We start from the raw sequence: 21433 nt of genomic DNA, 5'->3' as shown, positions 1-21433 counted from the left end.
TCGTGCTATTTGTCATTTTTTGCATCATTATTTTTTCTTTGCATTTCCAGTATATGCATGTTCAGATTTTATGCGTCAATTTGCATGAATTATGTAAAAATGGTGAACCATGTTAATTTAATGGAAAAACAGCATGTTTCCACTTTGAAGAAAGTATTAACAAATTTACATATAAAAGTGAAAGAATGCTTTTCATCTGCTTTTGTAACAAATCTTGTGATGAATGGACTTTGTTTTACTATTAATTTGCCAGTAAATTCATCTTTAAAACAAATTTTAACTTAAGATACATAGAATTAAGACAATTTTTTCAGCCATTGATTCTTGTGATTAAAAAAAGCTTCTAAGTGCACAGAATACATTATCTCCGCTATATTAGAAACAATAAGGGTAGCAACTGTAAAGCCCGTTCTTCGAACCAAGGCATTATCTCTAACCATGGTGTAGCTATGTCACTCAAACAAGTTTATTTAAAGCATGTTAATGTTTTTTGTTAAAATCATTTGAAACCGCAAAGCGCGGCATTACGATTCGCCTTTTATCCCCACAATAAAAACACGGCTCTTACTTTTGACTTAACTTTTTAAAGCTTTATAATGCGATGCAATTGGTAAAGGTGGGAAGCCACAAATGAGATGCTGAAGAGCCACATGAAGGGTGACCAAAAGATTGGTCAAAGAGGTGGGTTTTAAGGAGGACCTTAAAAATGAAAGGATAGTGAGGAGGTTTAGGGAATGAATTCTAGATCACAGGGTTGAGAAGGCTGAAGGCACAGCCTTCAAATGGTGGAGCGATGGGAGGAGCAGGGATGTATAAAAGGCCAAAGTCAGAGAACAAAGAGTTCCGACAAGGTTTAGGGTAGGAGAAAGTTCAAGATATAGCAAGGACAAGGTCGTGAAGGGATTTAAACATGAGAGTGAGAATTTTAAATTTGAGGTGTTGGGAGTCTGGGAGCCAATGTCAGATGGAAAAGACAGGGGTGTTGTGTGAGCTTGTCTTGATGTGGGATAGAGTACAGGCAGCAGAGCTTTGGATGAGCTAAATTTTAGAGAGGGTATTGTCAAGTCTGGAGATGGCAAAGATATGGATGAGGGTTTCAGCAGCAGATGGGGTGAAATAGGAGCAGAGGCAAGTGATGCTACAGAGACGGATCAGGAGCTCAGCTCATTACTGAACGGAGCACCGAGCTGCAAAAAGTTTGGTTCGGCCTAAGACACTGGCCAGAAAGCATGATGGAATCAGTGGCAATATGTAGTTTGTTGGCAGGGGCCAAAAACAATGGCTTCAATCTTCCCAATGTTTAACTGGAGGAAATTGCAGCTCATCCAAGACTATGTCAACACAGAGGCATTGGGGGGGGTCAAAAGAGGTGAAGAGGTAGATCTGGATGTCTTCAGCATACATGTGGGACTTACCCCATGTCTACAGATGATGTTGCCAAGTGGCAGCATGTGGTGCAGCAGAAAGAGAAGACCTTGCTGCAGATGATCTGGCTACAATCCAAGAGGCAAGAGTGGATCCAAGCTAAGCTTGGCCACTGAGCTGACAATGGAGGCGAGGTGTTGGAGGAAGATGTTATGGTTGACCGTGTCAAAAACTGCATCAAGGTCGAGGAGGATGAAACGGTCAGAGTCACAATCACTGTAACTTTGGTTGGGCCGTTCCAGTGCTGTGGCAGGAACGGATACCTGATTGAAGAGATTCAAACATGGAAATAAAACACTATACAAATGCAAGCAGTGTTTATTTTGATAGTCTGGGAGAAAGTACTATATTGCACCTTGTACCATTATTTAATAAAAGCAAAATACTGCGGATGCTGGAAATCTGAAATAAAAACAAGAAATGCTGGAAATACTCAGCAGGTCTGGCAGCATCTGTGGAGAGAGAAGCAGAGTTAACGTTTCAGGTCAGTGACCCTTCTTCAGAACTAGCAGATATTAGAAATGTAAAAGGTTTTAAGCAAGTAAAGCGGGGATGGGGCAAGAGATAACAAAGGAGAAGGTGCAGATAGGACAAGGTCACAGAGAATAACCGACCAGAAGGTCATGCAACAAAGGCAAACAATATGTTAATGGTGTATTGAAAGAGAAAGTATTAGTACAGATAGGGTGTTAATGGACTAAAAACTGAACAGCTACAAGCACAAACATGAAAAAAAAAGCAGCGGTTAGGCAAACTGAACAAACTAAGATAAAATAAAATAAAATGAACACAAAAAAGTACAAAAAAAACTAAAAATTAAAGTAAAATGGGGGGCCGTCATGCTCTCATGTTGACATCTCCGTCCTGGGATTGCTGCAGTGTTCCAGCAAACATCGACGCGAGCTCGAGGAACAGCATCTCATTTACTGATTAGGCACACTACAGTCTGCTGGACTGACCATCGAGTTCAATAATTTCAGAGCATGTATTACACAGAAGACAAAGGAATTCAAAGTTGTAATCCAAATGTCACAGTAAAGCTCAGAGATTTATATTTATCATAAAACATACTCCAAGAAATATGTCATTTGATCGAATGCTGCTAAAATTGGAGCTCGCAACAACTGAATGATTCAAAATGTATCCAAGTCAGTCAAGGAGCTGACATCCAGGTATAGCCAGCAGCTAGCTCTGGAGAAATGCTGAAAGCTGGGAAGCTTTGGAACAGACCAAAGAGAGAATATTCTTTCCAGCTGTTTAAAGAGCGATATTTATTCTGCTTTAGTTCACCCGTTCAGCATCAGTGCCCATGTTCCACATACTGACAGTTCTATGGATGTATAATAAAGTCACGCATCTAGCATAAGAAATAGGAGCAGGAAGGAGTAGGCCGTATGGCCTCTCGGGCCTGCTCCTTTATTCATGATGATCATTGCTGATCGTTGACCTCAACTCCGCTTTCCCGCCTGATCCCCATATTCCTTGATTCCCTCAAAGTCCAAAAAATCTGCCACAGCCTTGAACAATCTCAATGACTGAGCATTCACAGCCCTCTGGGGTAGTGAATTTCTAAGATTCACAACCCTCTGAGTGAAGAAATTTCTCCTCATCTCACTCAGAAATGGTCAACCCCTTCCACGGAGAACATACACTCTATTTCTAGACTCCCCAGCCAGGGGAAACAGCTTCTCAGCACCAACCCTGCAAAACCTTAAGAATATTACATGTTTCAATGAGATCACCTTTCATTCTTCTAAACTCCAGAGAAAATAGGCCCATTCTACACAATCTCTCCTCATCCCAGGAATCTAACAAGTGAACCTTTGTTACACCTCTAAAGGAAGTTAGGCATGGAGACAAAACTGTGCGCAACACAAAGCCTTGTGCAATTGATTTCCTTACTCTTGCACTACAACCCACCTGCAATAAAGGCCATAATGCCATTTGACTTCTCAACTGCTTGTTGTACCTGCATGTTAACTTTCTTGAACAAGGACACCCAAATCCCTCCAGAGACCAACATTTACCAGTTTCTCACCACTTAAAAAACATTGTTTTTCTATTCTTTCTACCTAAGTGAATAATCTCACATTTCCCCACATTATATTCCATTTGCCAACTTCTTACCCATTCAATTAACCTATGCATATCCCTTGCAGACTCTTTTGTGGCCTCACAGCTTACTTTCCCACCTAGCTTTGTATTGTCAGCAAACTTAGAAAGATTAGTCATTCCCTTCATCTAAGTCATTAATATAGATTGTAAATAGCTGAGGCCCCAGCATTGACCCTTGTGGCACCCCATTGTTAAAAGCCTGCTAACCTGAAAATGCAATTATTTCTACTCTCTATTTTCTGTCCTTTAATCAAGCCTCTAGCCATGATATATTACCCCAACCCCATGAACCCTTATCTTGTGCAACAACCTTTTGCGTGGAACCTTATCGAATGCCTTATGAAAATTGAAATACACAACATCCACTGGTTCCCCTTTATCTACCCTGCCAGTTACACCCTCAAAAAAACTAACAGATTTCTCGAACACTTTCACAAAACCATGTTGACTCTGCCTAATCATATTATGATTTTCTAAGTGCCCTGCTGCCACTTCCTTAACAATGGATTCCAGCATCTTCTCAATGGCTGGTGTCAGACTAATTGGCCTGTTGCTCCGTGTTTTCTCTCCCTCCTTTCTTGATATATTTTCTACCTTCCAATCCACTGGGACCATTCCAGAATCTAGGGAATTTTTGGAAGGTCACAACCAGTGCAATTACTATCCCTGCACCCACTTTTAGAACCGTAGGATGTAGGCCATTAGGTCCAGGGGATTTGACAGCTTTTAGCCCTATTAACTTCTCCAGTACTTGTTCTTTATTATTATTTTGAAGTTCCTCACTCTCATCATAGCCGTGGTTCCCCAATATTTCTGGTATGTTTTTGTGTCTACTGTGAAATCAGACACAAAATATTTGCTATAATGTCTCTGCCATTTCCTTATTTCCCATTATAACTTCTCCCGTCTCAGCCTCTAAGTGACCATGTTCACTCCCACTAATCTCTTCTTTTTACGTACTTATAAAAGGTTTACAATCTGTTTTTATATTTCTTGCTAGTTTACTCTATTTTCTTCCCCTATCAATTTTTGGTCAACATTTGTTTGTTTCTAGGGTTCTTTTCTGAAGGAATAGAATTGAAAGGCAAGCAGTTATGTTAAACCTCCACAGAACCTTGGATAGGCAACACTTAGGGGCACTGTGTACTATTGCAAAAATGATATAGAAGCATTGGAGAAGGTGGAAAAAGATTTTCAAGGATATTACCAAACCTGAGGTTATAACTATCAGGAAAGACTGAAAAGGCTGGAGTTCTTTTCTACATGAGAGAGAAGGCTAAGGGGTCATCGAACAGGAGATTGTTAAAATTATTAAGGGGTTTGATAGGTTAGACATAAAGAAGATATTCCCACTTGTTGGGCAGTCAAAAACTAGGGGCCATAAATATGATAGTCACTAACAAATCCAATAGGGATTCAGGAGAAATTTCTTTCCACAGAGTGTGATTCGGATATGGAACTTGCTACCACATACAGTAGTTGAGGCAAACAGCACAGATGCATTTAAAGGGAAGCTGGAGAAGTACATGAGGGAGGAAGGAATAGAAAGTGATGCAAATAGATGTAGTAGGTTGTGTGTGGAGCATAAACACCAGCATAGACCAGTTAGGCCTGCTCTGCATTGCAAATTGTGTGAGATTAATGCAATTGTGAACTCTGACATTAGAAAAAATGCTATACGAAAGCTTCTAGTCATAATCTCATGGCATACAGAACAGTCACTCAAAAGTCTCTGCTCCCAGTCTCAGTCTGCAGAACACCTCAGCGTCAGGAATGCCTTCAGTCCCGAACACTTGCTCACAATTGCCAGGTAACAGGAAACTTCTCTATTCTTGCTTCAACAAAAAATCCTGCATCCTGTTCATGCCAGTGCTCCAGTCCCTAGGGCTGATGTTTTATCCCTGCTCAATTATCATGCTCTCTTCCCCGTTTCATTCCCCAGCCAACTAACGCAGTACCCCTTGCCCTGTGTTCAAGACCATCCATGAACGCTATAGAGATCTATTGTGTTTTCAAATTTCTACAGGTGATTCAGAAACACAACACTCAATGCAGTAATATGCTGTGCCTCAGCATGGTAGATTTTATTGCCAAAATGCAAAGGTAAAATACTATTCCAGGAGGGCTTTCATTTTGTTCTATTAAAAAGGCAAATCTGCAGGTGGCACTCTCATGCATCTTTGAGCAGCCAAGTTAACAGGTTTAAATCAAGTACAGAAGCATGGAAAGGGGGAGTGGAGGAATGAACAAAAGGGAAGGTTTTGACAAGATGGAAAGCTGTGGAAGCTCGAGGAAAAGCATCCCATCTTTCAACTGGGCACCTTACAGCCTTCCAGACTCGACACTGAGTTCAACAATTTCAGATTATAACTACTGATACCCTTTTTCCGGACAGCAGCTCTTTGATGATTCTGCTGTTGCCATTTACATCTCCTCTAGACCCATCCTCTGTTTCTTTACTTGACTCATTACCATCCCCTTTTGCTTTGCACCATCATCCCTTTTGTTATTTAATCTCTCCTACCTACCATCCTATCACAAACCTTCCCTTTTCTTCATTCCACCCCTCTCCCTGTCCCCGGCTCCATACTTGCTTAAAAACCTGTTAGATCGCTAACATTTTCCAGTTCTGATGAAAGGTCACTGACCTGAAACATTAACTCTGCTTCTCTCCCCACAGATGCTGCCTAACCTGCTGAGTAACTCCAGCATTTTCGGTTTTAATTAAGCTGCTGGGTCAAGGGATGGCATCAGATACCTAACTAGGGGCATGTTCCGAACATACTGAGTACCATTGCAAAGTTAAAGCCTTGTGATACAGGGAAATAAGTCTGAGAACTGATTGGAACAGACAACCTGACTTATAAGCATTAAATATTAGGACTGTTTTTATTGTGTTACAGTTCAAAATTTATTTTTTTTTTTCTCCCCGATTATACAATACCAAGCTTAAAGCATGAGGTTATAAGAAGCTGAATGTCTCCCCAAGAAGTGTGAATAATTTTGATCTAGGTTTCTGATGTCAATCTAACTATTCCCACAGATACAGGTTGGTGCAACATAAAGAGGATGGGATCATTTTAACAACAGAGCTAACTGCACATGTCTTACCGATTCTGCAGCTAACACCATGTAATACTGAAATTCACAAATTCCAAAGGACACACAGTAAATTAGCTATAAGAAATAATGATCCTGCTGTGAGAAACAGCTTGGTTAAGCACTTTTCACAGTGGCAACCTGCTGCAGACTATTTACAATCACATTAAGACAAAAAGAAATTGACCATTATGCACTGAAAATATAATTTGCTGGAACTATTAACTCCTTACTAATGCTGCATTGACAAAATAAGTTTCATTTTTCCACCCATTCTTGGTCAGTTTAGATATGGCCAAAAAACAGCTGGATACCAAAAAACCCTGAATATAACTGCTTTTTAAGCACTTTTGATCAATAAAAATACTTTGCGTAGTCTATTTACAATTTAATGGATATATTACGATCAACCATGTAAATGTATGATTAGTCAATACAGTGACAACCATCTTGAATATTTAGTAGGTTCAGAAGGAGGGTTTTTTACATCCATTATGCTCTATTTCAATCATTTCACAATCATATGCCGTTAACCACACACCATCAGGTGGCAGGACCGTATCTCCAACACAGAAGTCCTCAAGGCGGCCAACATCCCCAGCTTATACACGCTACTGAGTCAGCGGCGCTTGAGATGGCTTGGCCATGTGAGCCACATGGAAGATGGCAGGATCCCCAAAGACACATTGTACAGTGAGCTCGCCACAGGTATCAGACCCACCGGCCGTCCATGTCGCCGCTTCAAAGACGTCTGCAAAATCCTGTGACATTGATCACAAGCCGTGGGAGTCAGTTGCCAGCGTTCGCCAGAGCTGGCGGACAGCCATAAAGGCGGGGCTAAAGTGTGGCGAGTCGAAGAGACTTAGCAGTTGGCAGGAAAAAAGAGAGGCACAAGGGAAGAGCCAACTGTGTAACAGCCCCGACAATCAAATTTTTCTGCAGCACCTGTGGAAGAGCCTGTCACTCTAGAATTGGCCTTTATAGCCACTCTAGGCGCTGCTCCACACACCACTGACCACCTCCAGTCACTTACCCATTGTCTCTCGAGATAAGGAGGCCAAAGAAGAGTCAACTCCAGAACAACGTGGCCAGATGTTCACAATTCCCATCATTTAATATTTTCAATGTAAATAGAACAGTTTTTAGTGCTATCAAAAAGCTTTGTTTTAAATTAAAGCAATTAGACAGTAAGTCAAACACTGAAATGGAGTGCCATGACTAGTCTGTGTCTATAATTCACAGTGATAAATTCTCATCTCGCCAAAGTTGGTGCAGATCAGGGATATAAAGAGCAGGAAAAAAAGTGAAGAGATAGAACCCATTCAACCTGCTTTCAAAGACCAGTTATCTTAAGAACAAGCTCTGGGAGACAAAGAGAGCAGATTAAAACTAAGAAAGATTTATGTACATGTTACAAAACAGATGTTAATACATATTCAGACTAATGCTTTAAATATAAAAATTAAATATTCTTTTCCAGCATTTACTGCAAGTTTATCAGATGAAAATGATTCCTTTTGAAAATACAAGATAAAGTTAAAACAGAGTTCTTCATTTTAAACAGTCAGAATTATGGAGAGTATGATTCATTTAAAATTCATCCCAAAACAAAATTTACTTTGTCAAAGAAAACATTTTTACCTGCAATTAATCTTAAACGTGACCGTTTCAGATCACATTAAAAGCCTTAGTTCATTAATTTGAATTTTGAGTAGCAAAGGTTTTCCAGATGGAATTAGTGTAACCAATGCTCTGACCTAAAAGTGAATTCAGACAGCAATACTATGCAGAGAACTGAAGCATAACATCCGGAGAGTGACATGACAGCTAACTCACAAATTGAGCCAATTTTGTCTTGGGCAAACATCTTCCTTTAAGCCAGTGATGGCCAACCTTCCAAATTTCAAAAGCCAAGAATGAAAAGGCTGACAGAGAGCCATAAGTTGTTACATTACAGCTTATGTCCTTGGAAAACTGTAAAACTAGGGCTCAGCTGCCTTTAGCTTTACAGAAGTCAAATCACCCCTGATCAGGAGCTTCAGAACAACAAATCTGCCCTTCGGTGCATTGCCAACAATTACAACACCATCGGAGAGTCTCCATCTCATCTGCCATCTTCCTCACTCAATTCTGTTCCAAAGAGAACCTTCTTTTATGTCCTACTAGGACAGCAGAATAGCAGTTAAAATCTTGAAATGTTATGTTATTTATTTTGAATCTACAGATTTCACATCATTCCCCCTCCCCAAGAATAATCCAGTTAAATAGCATTTGCCATCTCAAAAGGTTTAGGGTTTGGGTTAAGCCTGGAGGATACATGCATCCTCATGCTGTTCCCTCTTAACTAAATCAATGAAATAACACAGATTTCCACTAAATCTTAGTACAAATGCTAGATAACAGACTTTTAAACAAATGCAGTTACTTACATCTTTGCACTCAAAAGCCATAAAGAGTAAAAGGCATCTATGTTACAGTTCCTTATTTGAATGCTTTAGAAGAGACATACAGTACTACCATACATGCACCCTTGAAAATCTGAAGGACATTCAATACTGACGTTTTAAAAAAGGTAAAGAGGTACCCTGTATCCGGTGTTACAAAATTCCTTCCTAAACTTTTAGGATCAATCTCTGACATCGCTGTTTTTAAAATGAGATTCGGAAACTCAAACTTCTATTTTCTATTGAAAAAAAATCCCATTCAAAATGATGTATCAACTTTATAACCCAAATAAAGTGAAAAGGGAAAATAAGATATTTTCAGGAAAACATTTTCAAATATGCACTGGTATACTGAACAAAATGCGCTGCAGTACAATTCCAGCAATGTGTACACATTTCTCTGCAGTTTGGAATTAAAGGTTTAGTCTAGGTTTGTCTGCTCTGGGGATTATTGCAGAAACAATGGGGAAAGGAATGAAAAGATTTGGAGATGTAGATATTGTTTTGTTAACTACGCAAGAACTACACTGCATCATCAGGTGACAGATGGTTCTTCATTACTAAAACGTGAACACGAAGAAGCTGATGTTTCCATTTTCCTCAATACTGCAATGTATTTTAGGTGTTACGACCAGGTGAGAAAGAGGTCTAGGGTTCCTTTTCAGCCTTCACCTAGTCTTACTGTAACAGGGTTTAACTTTAAACACACCGTTTTTTTTTAGCTCCCCCTTGGTGAATCCTCGTTTACCACTTTCCAATTATAAGGCAATGAAACCAGCACAAACAGGTTTTCTTAGGTTTAAAGAAGAAAAGTTGAAATTTATTAAAAACTTACAACTCTGATTCGATTAACGCCTACAGATAAACGCCGCGCCCTACGCTAAGCATGCATATGTGATACACACATGCAAACAGAAGAAAAATAAAGTGGAAAGGTTTGAGGTAATATCTGAAGAGTTGTTGTTACGGGTCTTTGAGCTCACTGTACAGTCCTTGATTGTAGGTAGATCTTGCTTTCTGTTGAGGCCCAGTACTCTTCTTAAACCTTGTTCACTTTAGGAGACTTTTCTCTCTTGGGGTTCATGTGTCTTCAGTGGATTCAGAGGCTTGACAGAAAGTGATGGGAGCAGACAGGAGAGAGATCTTCTCAGTCCAGGAGCAAACAGACACTCTGCCCAAACTGCTTGTACAAATTCAAAAAACTCAGGTTGCCCAGCAAGTTAATCATGTGACTAGCTGGTTTGACCATGTCTGTTTGTGTATTCGGCCATCTTAGCAGTCAACCTGGAATGCGAGCTCCCCCCCACCTTCAACATCTGGTGATCAAAAGTCCATTGTGGGTTGAATGAGTCAAGGAATGGCTGCTTTGTCCTTCCAAACACTGTCTTAGTATGCAAATGTCTTTTCCAGCCACAGCTGATCTGTTTAACAAGTCCTTTATTCACTCCAGTAAGTTTAAAATCAATGTTCATGACAAAATTAATGTGCCTCATTCTTGTCAGGTGGGGGCTTAGCATGACATAGGTTTTACCTTCGGCATTGTCCTGGCCTTGACTCCTCCCTATCTCTAACCTCCTTCAGCCCGACAAGCCTCCAAGATCTCAGCACTCCTCCAATTCTGGCCTCTTGTGCATTTCCGACTTTCATTGCTCCACCATTGGCAGTCATGACTTCAGCTCAAGCTCTGAAAATTCTTCCCGAAATCTCTGTGCTTCTAAACTTCTACTTCTCTCTCCTCTTTTAAGACACTCCTTAAAGCATACATATTGACCAAGCTTTTGGTCACCTGGCCGAATATTTCATTAAGAACAGAAAGTGCCAGAAATACACAACAGGTCTGGCAGCATCTGTTTAGAGAGTGTCACAAGGGTTTCTTTTATTTTCGTTAAAACTTGAGAATCTATTTTTTTTTTAAACTGAAAAGGATTTCATGGAATGCTGGAACCTTGAGGAAGCTAAACTTTGGGTGCTTTTTTTTTTAAAAGGAAGGTCAACAGAAGGTTGACCAGTAAACAAGTTTTTTTCTGGAAGACACATGATTTCAAGTAAACACAACAGGGGGTTGTGTTATGACCTGAAGAGCTATTTGCTTATTGACGTCAGGATTTATGATTGCCATAGGACTTGCCTCTGGAAAAAGTTAGTTTCATTTTGTACTGTTCAAAGAAAATCCAGTTGGTTTGGCTAAAAACAGGCAGTTAAGAGTTTGATTATTGACCTGCCAGGAGAACAGAAGATACAGCCCATCCTTTCTCTTGAAAAGCAAATCCTGCATCAAGTTATACTATTGCCTCCTGTATTTGAAGAAATCCTGAATGTTTGCAGAAACCTTGCAACTTTGAAAGAACTTGGCATTGAATGTGAAAATTGAAACCTTTGTTGTTGTACACCTGATGTAGGACCTGTGTAAAGCCTTATATAGCTGCATTTCTTGAAAGCCTACCCAGACTGTTCATCAACATTGCCTCGAAAGATTCCTAGTGACAGCCTTTTGGACACCTCACCAAACAAAGGACTTCTGACTTTGTTTTAAGCATTAGTGTTTTGTTTTTTTTAAATCCTTCTATTTCTTTGTAACAGCTGTAAACAAAAATTCCTTTCTTAATCTGGTTAACCAGTTGTGCACGTGAGTGCGTGTGAGAGGGCTAGGATAAAATAAGGGGTTTTAATATTTCAATTTGCGCATATGGTTACTTCATTATTGGTTAAGACTTGGTTTACGATAAACAGATAATTTTGTTGTTTATTAAAGAAACCTGGTTGGTGTGCTTTATTCTAGGAACAAATAGAGTATCTGATTGACTATTTCGGTAAGTGGGAAGATTTAAATTTATGTTGTGACCTGTGGAGAAGTGGGTCTGAATTAACAGCGCATTCCTCCTGCCTCAGGCGTAACAAGAGTTAAAATTTCAGGTCTGCGACCCTTCATCAGAACTGAAATGTTAAACGTTAACTCTTTCTCTCTACACAGATGCTGCCAGACCTGAATATTTCCAGCACTTTCTGTTATCATTTCAGAGTTACAGCATCCGCAGTTTTTGCTCTAATATTTCCTTATGCAACTTGTTGTCAATTTTTGTTTGATAACACTCCTGTAAAATGCCTTCAGACGTTTCACTATGTTAAAGAACTATATAAATCCAACTTCTTGTTGTTGGTACTAGCAAGAAACTAGTAGATAATGGCATCATTGAACAACTTAACCTGAAGGATGGAGAATGGTACAATCCCAGTGTGAAACAGGGAGGAAAGTTTTTTTTAATATAACTTTATCCAAGGCCATAAAACATTCAATTTGAAAACTGACCTTTGCCAATACAAATTCAGAAAATAAATGGCAAGCTGCACAAATTTATGATATGCAAAATATGTTTGCATTCCAAAAACAATCAGCATATCAAAGCAATTATAATTTATATATATTTAAAGGATTGTAGGGATAGAGTTGAAGCAAACTAACTGCAGTACGAAAGACTAAATGTAAGATTCCCTTTTTTCCTGCATGTCTGGGTAGTGTACCAGCTACAGCCAAGGGAGCTCTGATCAGCTGCTCCCTGTCCCCCACCCATACTGTTCCAGGGCAGCCCAGAAATAACTGACTCGCTCTCCCTAACCTCCAAATTAAAATAGTTGGTCTTGATGTTTCCCCATGGCAATATTTTAAACTCACTGGGCCAGAACTTAGCTTAAAAATGAGGTCAACAGCGCTTTCCCAGTATATATGCACAAATCAGACAGTAGCTTCACGCCAGTGCTGATAAATACAAAAGATTCGGAAGTTGATGCTCAAGATGCGCCGCTCCTCCCTGAATTCACGAAAACAGAATCTCACCATCTGGCTCCCCCATTCAAATGTACCGAAAGGCATGAAGTTGCTGTTCGTGCTGGCTCATTTTTGTCTAAGTATCCTTTTAATGGCATGTTAAGCCTTAATTACTGCCAACCTACCACTCTGGCACAGAAAATTAACTACTCCAAGTGTGGAGTCTCATTCCTTCAGATTTGAATTGTTGTTGGTGATTTCAGTGATTTAACCCATGACCTCTACCACCTAGAAGGACAAGAGCAGCAGATGCATGGGAACACCACCACTTGCAAGTTCCCCTCCAAGTCACACACCATCCTGCCTTGGAACTATATCACCGTTCCTTCACTGTCGTTGGGTCAAAATCCTGGAACTCCTTTCCCATTAGCACTGTGGGGGTACCTACCTCATATGGGCTGCAGCAGTTCAAGAAGGCAGCTCACCACCAACTTCTCATAAGCAATTAGGGATGGGCAATAAATGCTGGCCTGGCCAGCGACACCCACATCCCATGAAACAAATAAAAAAAGTTTTTTTTTCTTCATTGCTTTGATCTCTCTCAACTCAAACTTTCTTTGCCTCTTTGCTTTCTGTACCTGAATTGACATTGAATTCACTATTCTAACTTGTACTTCCTGCTTCAATCTGCTGCTCATTAGCAATACTTCAATCTAAGGAGATAAACAACTGCTTGCCCTGTTCACAAAATCGAAGAGGCCCTGCAGTGGGCATTGCACTGTTTGTATCTCTAAATTCCAGTAACTTCCAATACAAAAAGTCATGCAAATTAAATGGGCAAGGGCAAGCCTAACAAATGATGAGCACCAATGGTTAGCCAGCTACAATAAATTCTGTCCCACTATATTTGGCTCAACACCTGAGGGGACAGCCCCTCATCTCCAAGGCACAAGTCATAGTAGACTAGGCCTATATTCCCTAGAGTTTTAAAAAAAATTATCCAAAAATGAAACATAAAATTCTTCTGACCTTATTGCATAGCAGGCTCGAAGGGCCTGCTCCTATTTATTTCATATCTGCAGCATTCAAAAGACAGCAAGAGTTATTTATCAGTTTTTAAATTAATGTAAAGCATTTAAAGGAAAGAAAAGTAACTTGCAAATTCTGAAAACATGAAATAAAAACAGGAAGTGTTCAATATGCATGCAGGTCAACCAACATGAAATATCAACCTATCTTTTCTCATCAGGTGCTGACAAATCTGGTATGTATTGCTAGATACTTCTGCTTTTATCATACCAGATGCATGAAGGACTTTTTCTTAAAACAACTTAGAGTCATAGAGAGAGACAGCACAGAAACAGGCCCTTCAGCCCACCAAGTCTGTGCCGACCATCAACCATCCATTTATACTAATCCTACAGTAATCCCATATTCCCTACCACATCCCCACCTTCCCTCATTTCTCCTACCTGCACTAGGGGCAATTTATAATGGCCAATTTACCTATCAACCTGCAAGTCTTTGGCTGTGGGAGGAAACCGGAGCACCCAACGGAAACCCACGTGGTCACAGGGAGAACTTGCAAACTCCGCACAGGCAGTACCCAGAACTGAACCCGGGTCGCTGGAGCTGTGAGGCTGCGGTGCTAACCACTGCGCCGCCCATTTATGGAGCACCTATAACATAGTAAAATGTCTCAAGGCATTTTGCAGCAGTGTAATCATATAAAATCAGACACCAAGTCACAAAAGGAGATATTAGGACACGTGGCAAAAGCTTGTGTCAAGGTGGTAAGTTTTACAGGAGCATCTTAAAGGAGAGATAGGTAGAGTGCGGAGAAGTTTAGGGAAGAAGTTCCAGAGCTTAGGGTCTAGCCTGCTGAAGGCACAGCTGCCAATGGTGGGGGAAAGGACGTGGTGGATGCACAGGAGGCCAGAGTTGGAGGACCACGAACATCTCATGCAGGAGCTGAGCTCAGAGAAAGCATGAGGGAAGAAAGGAGAGAAATTAGAGAAAGCTGCGAGTTTAGGGCTAGCATAGGGAGACACCTCGGGGAATGTTTGGCTTGTTGGCTAAGGGAAGGCAAGGATGCAACAGAGGCAGCTGATCATATGGTCTCAATCTTAGTGACAAAGAAGTACAACAGCCCCTTGCACTTGTGGTCGGAGCGAGGGTCAAGGCAGCAGGGGCTTAAGGGTCTAAGGGCATAGATGGTAGAGGAGTGGGGTCATCAATGCATTCCAGGATGATCCTTGAGTAGTGAAAAAATTTTGGAAAAGGAGAGCAGAGCCCAGTGGTGTTTGCTGTATTCCAGACAGATATGGCAATGAATGGCTAGGCCAGTTGTGTTCCATAAACATTCAAATCTGTTCCCTTAGACTTAAGGAGGTGAGAATGGAGACTGTACCAGGGGAACGACCAGAATGGGCGACAGTAAGGGTTTTATTGGGGACGAGAGCATCAAAGGTTGAGGTGAGGGTGCGATTGAACAGCAAACGGAGGGCCAAAGGCTAGACAGTTGGGAGTTTGATAGTGGCACTGTAAGTGACTTGAGGGAGAGATTTCTTAGGGGCAGATGCAGGAAGAAGTGGGGTTGGTAAGGAGGAGGAGGATGTGAGTGCTGAGTGATAGAAGGAAGTGATGGATGGCAGACATCTCTGAGAAAATGGGTGCAGACTTGGATGGGCAGCAGAGAACGAGGATTTTAAGGGAGAGGCGAGAGACATGGAGCAAAGCGAGATGCTCAATGGAAGAGGCGTCAAAATAGCAGGCTGACAGACCAAGGTGAGATTTGGTGATGAGCGGCTCTGCCAACACAGCACTATGGGTGTGGGGCAGTGCTGGAAGCTTCAGTAAGGAGTGAATACCTGTGAGCCAAGATTCTGTCAAGGAAAACTAATTTAGCAACAACTTGTAAGCAAAAGTAAGAAGAAAGTTACGCTATCCACAATTCTAAAAAGAACAGCAACAGTTTTGCTGGGTTTCCCTTTGGAAATCATAATCAAAAATATTGACATAAAATGAATGTTAGTTTATATTCAATGTGATGATGCCAGATTATCATTTTTTTTTTTTAAATCTAAAACCAACAAGCTCAAGAATTAAAATTCACATTCAAGACAGCACTGTGAATAGTTTCCCAGCATGGTTCTTAGGAGACTAAAATGAGACTCTCCACTTAATGTACTTCTAGTCATAGTGCGGAACCCTAGGGTCTCACTCATGATGAGGATGGGTTTCAGTTAATCTTTGTTCCTCCATTTAGAAAGACCCTACGCTTCTCCATTGCAATATCCAATTGTATTTTAAATGATCCCATTACTGTACCTAGAAGTTCTTTCGATGTTGATTACTCTGAGATAAACTTCTAGGTGTCAGTCCAAAATTTGTCTTTTACTCATTTGAACTTATTTTTCCTTGTCCTATCTGCAATTTAATTAGAAATCATATTCCAGTTTGCTTTTTCAATTCGGTTTTAATTATCGTGTGTGCATCTGTAAGATCACCACTCAGGCCCCTCCTTTCAAGGCTGAAATTAGAAGCATCTCCAGCCTTTCTTCATAATTCAGAACTTGAATGCTAGACATAAGCCTTGTGGCTTTTATCGACACCACCTCCACCATTTGAATGTTTCCTGTGTCTTGGGGGCCGAACTGGAAAGGGTGAGAAAAATCACATTAAGACACATGGAATCAGAACTAAGCAAAATTTCCTTAGGGTCATGCACAATTAAATCCTTTCCTAAATGGATTTTGAAAGAAGTTAGCCCATTTCTCAACACATGCAAGTCTATTTTCTATATTGAAACAGTACATCTGGCATGTCCAGAGACCACAATCAAAACATTGCACTTTGTTACACATATGAAACAATCTTAAAATTTACTTAATTAGACTTTGACCTTCGACCTTAAAATAGCACATATTTGATTTATTGTGTGGAAAGCACAAGAAATCCATCAGTAAACTTAAAATAAAAGTGGTCAGGATTTTCACTACCCGTTACAATCGCTCCCCGTTTTCCCTCGTCACTTCCTGGATTTTCTGCCAGAAGTGACAAAAGACTGATATGCCTGCCCAAATATGCCAGGAATACACCAGATTCATCCATATTTCTCATTGCTTGCATCCTAGAAACAGTGGACATGAGGAATGCCACAATTGTGCACTGCTGGAGTCCAGGATTGCTGTGATAATTAAAGGGCTGCAAGAGACAGTGGAATTAATTAGCGTGCAAATAACGGCACAGGCCATTCAACATAATCATGGCTGATCTTCGACTTCAGCTACACCTTCCTGCACTATTCCCATACCCCTTAATTCTTAGTATCCAAAAATCTATCATCTCTGTCTTGAATACGCTCATTGACTGAGCTTCCACAGCCCACTGGGGTACAGCATTCCAAAGGTTCACAACACTCAGTGAAGAAATTTCTCATCTCAGCACTAAATGACCAACCCCTTATTCTGTGACTATGACGCTTAGTTCTAGACACTGCAACCAGGGGAAACATCCCCTCGAGCATTGACCCTGCCAAGTCCCTTAAGAATTTTATATGTTTCTATGAGGCCACCTCTTATTCTTTTAAAATCTGGGAAATACAAGCCTAGTCTACTTAACCTCTCCTCATAGGACAATCCCTTCATACCAGGAATCTGTCCAAGAATCTTTGTTACACTCCCTCTAGGCAAGTATATCCTTCCATGGGTAAGGACACCAAAACTGTACACAGTACTCCAGGTGTAATTTCACCAAGGCCCTTTATAATTGCAGTAGAATTTCTTTACTCTTGTACTTCAATCCCTTTGTAATAAAGGCGAACATACCATTTACTTTCCTAATTGCTTTCTGCACCTGCATATCAAATTGTGATGCATGTACAAGGACACCCAGGTTCCTCTGAATGCCAACAGTTCTCAGTCTCTCACCATTTAAAAAAAATCTGCTTTTCTATTTTTCCAACCAAAGTGGATAACTTCACATTTCTCCACATTATATTCCATCTGCCACATTCCTGCCCACTCACTTAATCACTCACTCAGTGCAACCTTCTATTATATAACTCAAAAATGTTCTCTCAGAACCAAGTTCTGAAAATCAATTTCAGCAGAACAAAAGCTATTATTACACTATTGGGTATTTTTTTTATTTTTCGTATGGGCATAATTGTAAAAGTTTCAAGTCACCACCATTCTGTTTTATTGAACTGCTTCACATTTTCAGCACTGCTTTTCTTATTGAAATATATCATTCATATAACTTCATCAATTCTTTCAAACTGTTACAATTTAGTAAAACTCAAATGATAAATGCTGCATTGACAAAATGTTGAAAAGTAATGAAGGAGCTGTCCAACGCCTTAATCAATCATGTTCCCAAGTAAAATTAAGGCTGAAAAAAGATACAATCCCCACTGTGGCACATCACAGCCCTTCACACAAAATGCAAAAAACATCTGTAGGGCACATGCCACTTGCACAAAGTAAATGGACTGTGCCTGGAACTTGAGAGGTACTGTTCATAACTGGGATCCTTTTAGGGCAGACTACAGAAGTTAGACAAGCATCACCCTCCCCATTACCCCAAATAAAGACCACCTCCCAATGTCAGAAGGGAATTCTACTAATACCTCCTCCCAGTGTTCCCCAAGAGCAGTTACCCCTCACCACAACCATAAGACTCATCAAGTTATCCCAAAGTCCAAGCAATGCAGTTTCCAGTGTGTGCAACCACACCAACAAGTCTGAACATGATGCTGCATTCACCTGTATGTAACATGTCATAAGTGTACAATGACTTTACAAAATACATTATGTATTGCCTATCCTCAACAAATTTTTTTTTAAAGCACTTTAGTAATTCAATATAGGTTGTTTAAAGTGCTGGATATTGTAGACATGCAGGCAATGCATAGCATGTTAAGTCAGTTCTGATGAAGAATCATAACCAAAATATTAACAATTTTCTTTCACCGTCATTTGATTCATTGGAGAGTCAGATTTTGAAAAACTATTCTTCAAAAATCTCGCTCGTCTACCACTTATACTGAACTACATTCCATGAATATGTACTTAGCGTCATTGACCTCATGCATTCACTCTCTAAGTGTGGTAAAATTTTCCCACAGTTACAGGTTAGTCGGGATGCCAACATGACTCAGCTATTTCTAACTAAAACTGCTAAAAGTATATTAAAAACACTGCTAAAATTATATCTCGATTCTGCAGTTTAGGGGCTTTTTTAATACCAAGAGCCCTGAGAAGCGTTATTTTAAAAACTATCTAAAATACATTTGATCCTTAAATTTAAATTTAAGAATTAAAAACAGAGGATTCCAAGGCTTGTCAAGAGGTCACTTTTTCGCAAATACATCAATTGTGGCCAATTAAAATCTACAAAACTGTACTGATGCTTGCATAAATGTACTTTGAAATTAAATTACAGCTCCTCCAGCCATGATCGTACTGTGGCGGAGCAGGCTCGATGGGCCATATAATCTACACCTGCTCCTATTTTTTGCGTTCTTGCATTCTTTTAAAAGATCAGGCATAACCCAAATTAAACGCAGCAATATACGTAATGTTGCAACTATTGTTCAAAACACAAAGATTGTTTGTAGTTTTAAAGCAGTGTTGTCAATATTTATGAGTCAAAGTTTGATAACAAAGAATTGAGTCAATTTCAGGTTATGGGTATTAAAGCGAATATTTGAAAACATGCACTTCCGCTCACTAAAATCGAACACATGTGAATAGGAATGGGAAGTTTTATTCTGGGCTGCACAGAAACCCTGTGGCCAGCCGGCCACTGGAAAGTTGTAGGCGAGAGTGTCTGAATGTAACCTCCAGCAGGTCAGCGAGGAGTGAAACAGAGATCAAAGGGGGCAAACATTCAATGTCGGAATTTACCCGGTCTTTCATGCGCCAGCTCTGGGTAACCGCCTTGGAGCCCTCAATTTTCTCCGAGTGCCGCTTCTTCATGAAAGCCACTGGAAGGTTCCAGTCCGTCATGTCGCCCTGGTCCTCCTCCAGCAGGTCCTCCAGCAGGCTCGCGCCAGCCATGCTGCCGGCTGCCGGCCCGGGCTCCCTCCCCCGCCGACTCCACTCGGTACAACCAGAGCCAACACCCCCCCTCAGGGGGGGGCAATGGGGTGGAAGGATTGGGGGAAGCTCCTTATCTTCAGGGCGAGAGGTGAAGTTAAATGAAGGCGGTGTCGGCGCCGCCGCCTCTGGCTCCCGGTTCGCCACCGCTCATTCCGCCCGAACGGAGGACGCCATCTTGATCGAGGCCACAATGCACCGCGTCCCTACGGCAAAGCGAACGGCCCAATCCGCGCAACTTGCTCACGAAACCATTCAAACCCGTTCTGCCACCCTGACTGTTTTGCCTTTTGCACCTGACTGTATTCTAAACGTCCATAATTTCCTTTCTACTATACCTAGCCTAATATTTCTAAATGAGTAAAATAACATATTCTTAATAGCTGTTTTTGAATTTTACTTTAACTCATCGAAAATTATGAATTTAATGTTTAGTTTAGAGATACAGCACTTTAACAGGCCCTTCGGCCCACCAAGTCTGTGCCGACCATCAACCACCCATTTATACTAATCCCGTATTCCTATCACATCCCCACCTGTCCCTATATATTTCCCTACCACCTACCTATACTAGGGGCAATTTATGATGGCCAATTAACCTATCAACCTGCAAGTCTTTGGCATGTGGGAGGAAACCGGAGCACCCGGAGGAAACCCATGCAGACACAGGGAGAACTTGCAAACTCCGCACAGGTAGTACCCAGAATTGAACCTGGGTCACTGGAGCTGTGAGGCTGCGGTGCTAACCACTGCGCCAATGTGCCCCCCCAACTATTGTGACATACTTTTTCTTTTTTTTTTTTTTTTTTTCTTTTTCTTTTTTCTTTTTGGGCCTCCTTATCTCGAGAGACAATGGATACGCGCCTGGAGGTGGTCAGTGGTTTGTGAAGCAGCGCCTGGAGTGGCTATAAAGGCCAATTCTGGAGTGACAGGCTCTTCCACAGGTGCTGCAGAGAAATTTGTTTGTTGGGGCTGTTGCACAGTTGGCTCTCCCCTTGCGCCTCTGTCTTTTTTCCTGCCAACTACTAAGTCTCTTTGACTCGCCACAATTTAGCCCTGTCTTTATGGCTGCCCGCCAGCTCTGGCGAATGCTGGCAACTGACTCCCACGACTTGTGATCAATGTCACACGATTTCATGTCGCGTTTGCAGACGTCTTTATAACGGAGACATGGACGGCCGGTGGGTCTGATACCAGTGGCGAGCTCGCTGTACAATGTGTCTTTGGGGATCCTGCCATCTTCCATGCGGCTCACATGGCCAAGCCATCTCAAGCGCCGCTGACTCAGTAGTGTGTATAAGCTGGGGATGTTGGCCGCTTCAAGGACTTCTGTGTTGTGACATACACCCCTATATATAATACTCAGACACACAAGTTTTGTTGTTACATCGCACTATTCTGAGAGAGGACAACTAATACAATAAGTAAGAACTTGTATTTATAGGACTTAGGCTGAAGTGATTCATTTTGGTAGGAAGAACAAG

The 21433-nt window shown here is 41.0% G+C and overlaps 1 protein-coding gene across 2 annotated transcripts in view; it reads right to left on the bottom strand.

Annotated features, from left to right (window-relative positions):
* Positions 1-20151, bottom strand: part of rptor (regulatory associated protein of MTOR, complex 1) — a 464636-nt gene extending 444485 nt beyond the window's left edge. For both annotated transcript variants that reach the window (XM_068058405.1, XM_068058406.1), the window contains exon 1: positions 19758-20151. In XM_068058405.1, the coding sequence (XP_067914506.1) occupies positions 19758-19910 (153 nt within the window). In that variant the 5' untranslated portion in view covers positions 19911-20151. The remainder of the gene's footprint in view (positions 1-19757) is intronic.
* Between the last annotated feature and the right edge of the window lie 1282 nt (positions 20152-21433).

The sequence above is a fragment of the Heterodontus francisci genome, chromosome 26 (genome assembly GCF_036365525.1).
Source record: "Heterodontus francisci isolate sHetFra1 chromosome 26, sHetFra1.hap1, whole genome shotgun sequence".
Lineage (NCBI taxonomy): Eukaryota > Metazoa > Chordata > Chondrichthyes > Heterodontiformes > Heterodontidae > Heterodontus > Heterodontus francisci.
The sequence above is the reverse complement of the archived record's forward strand: the minus strand, read 5'-3'. Positions and strand labels throughout refer to the sequence as shown.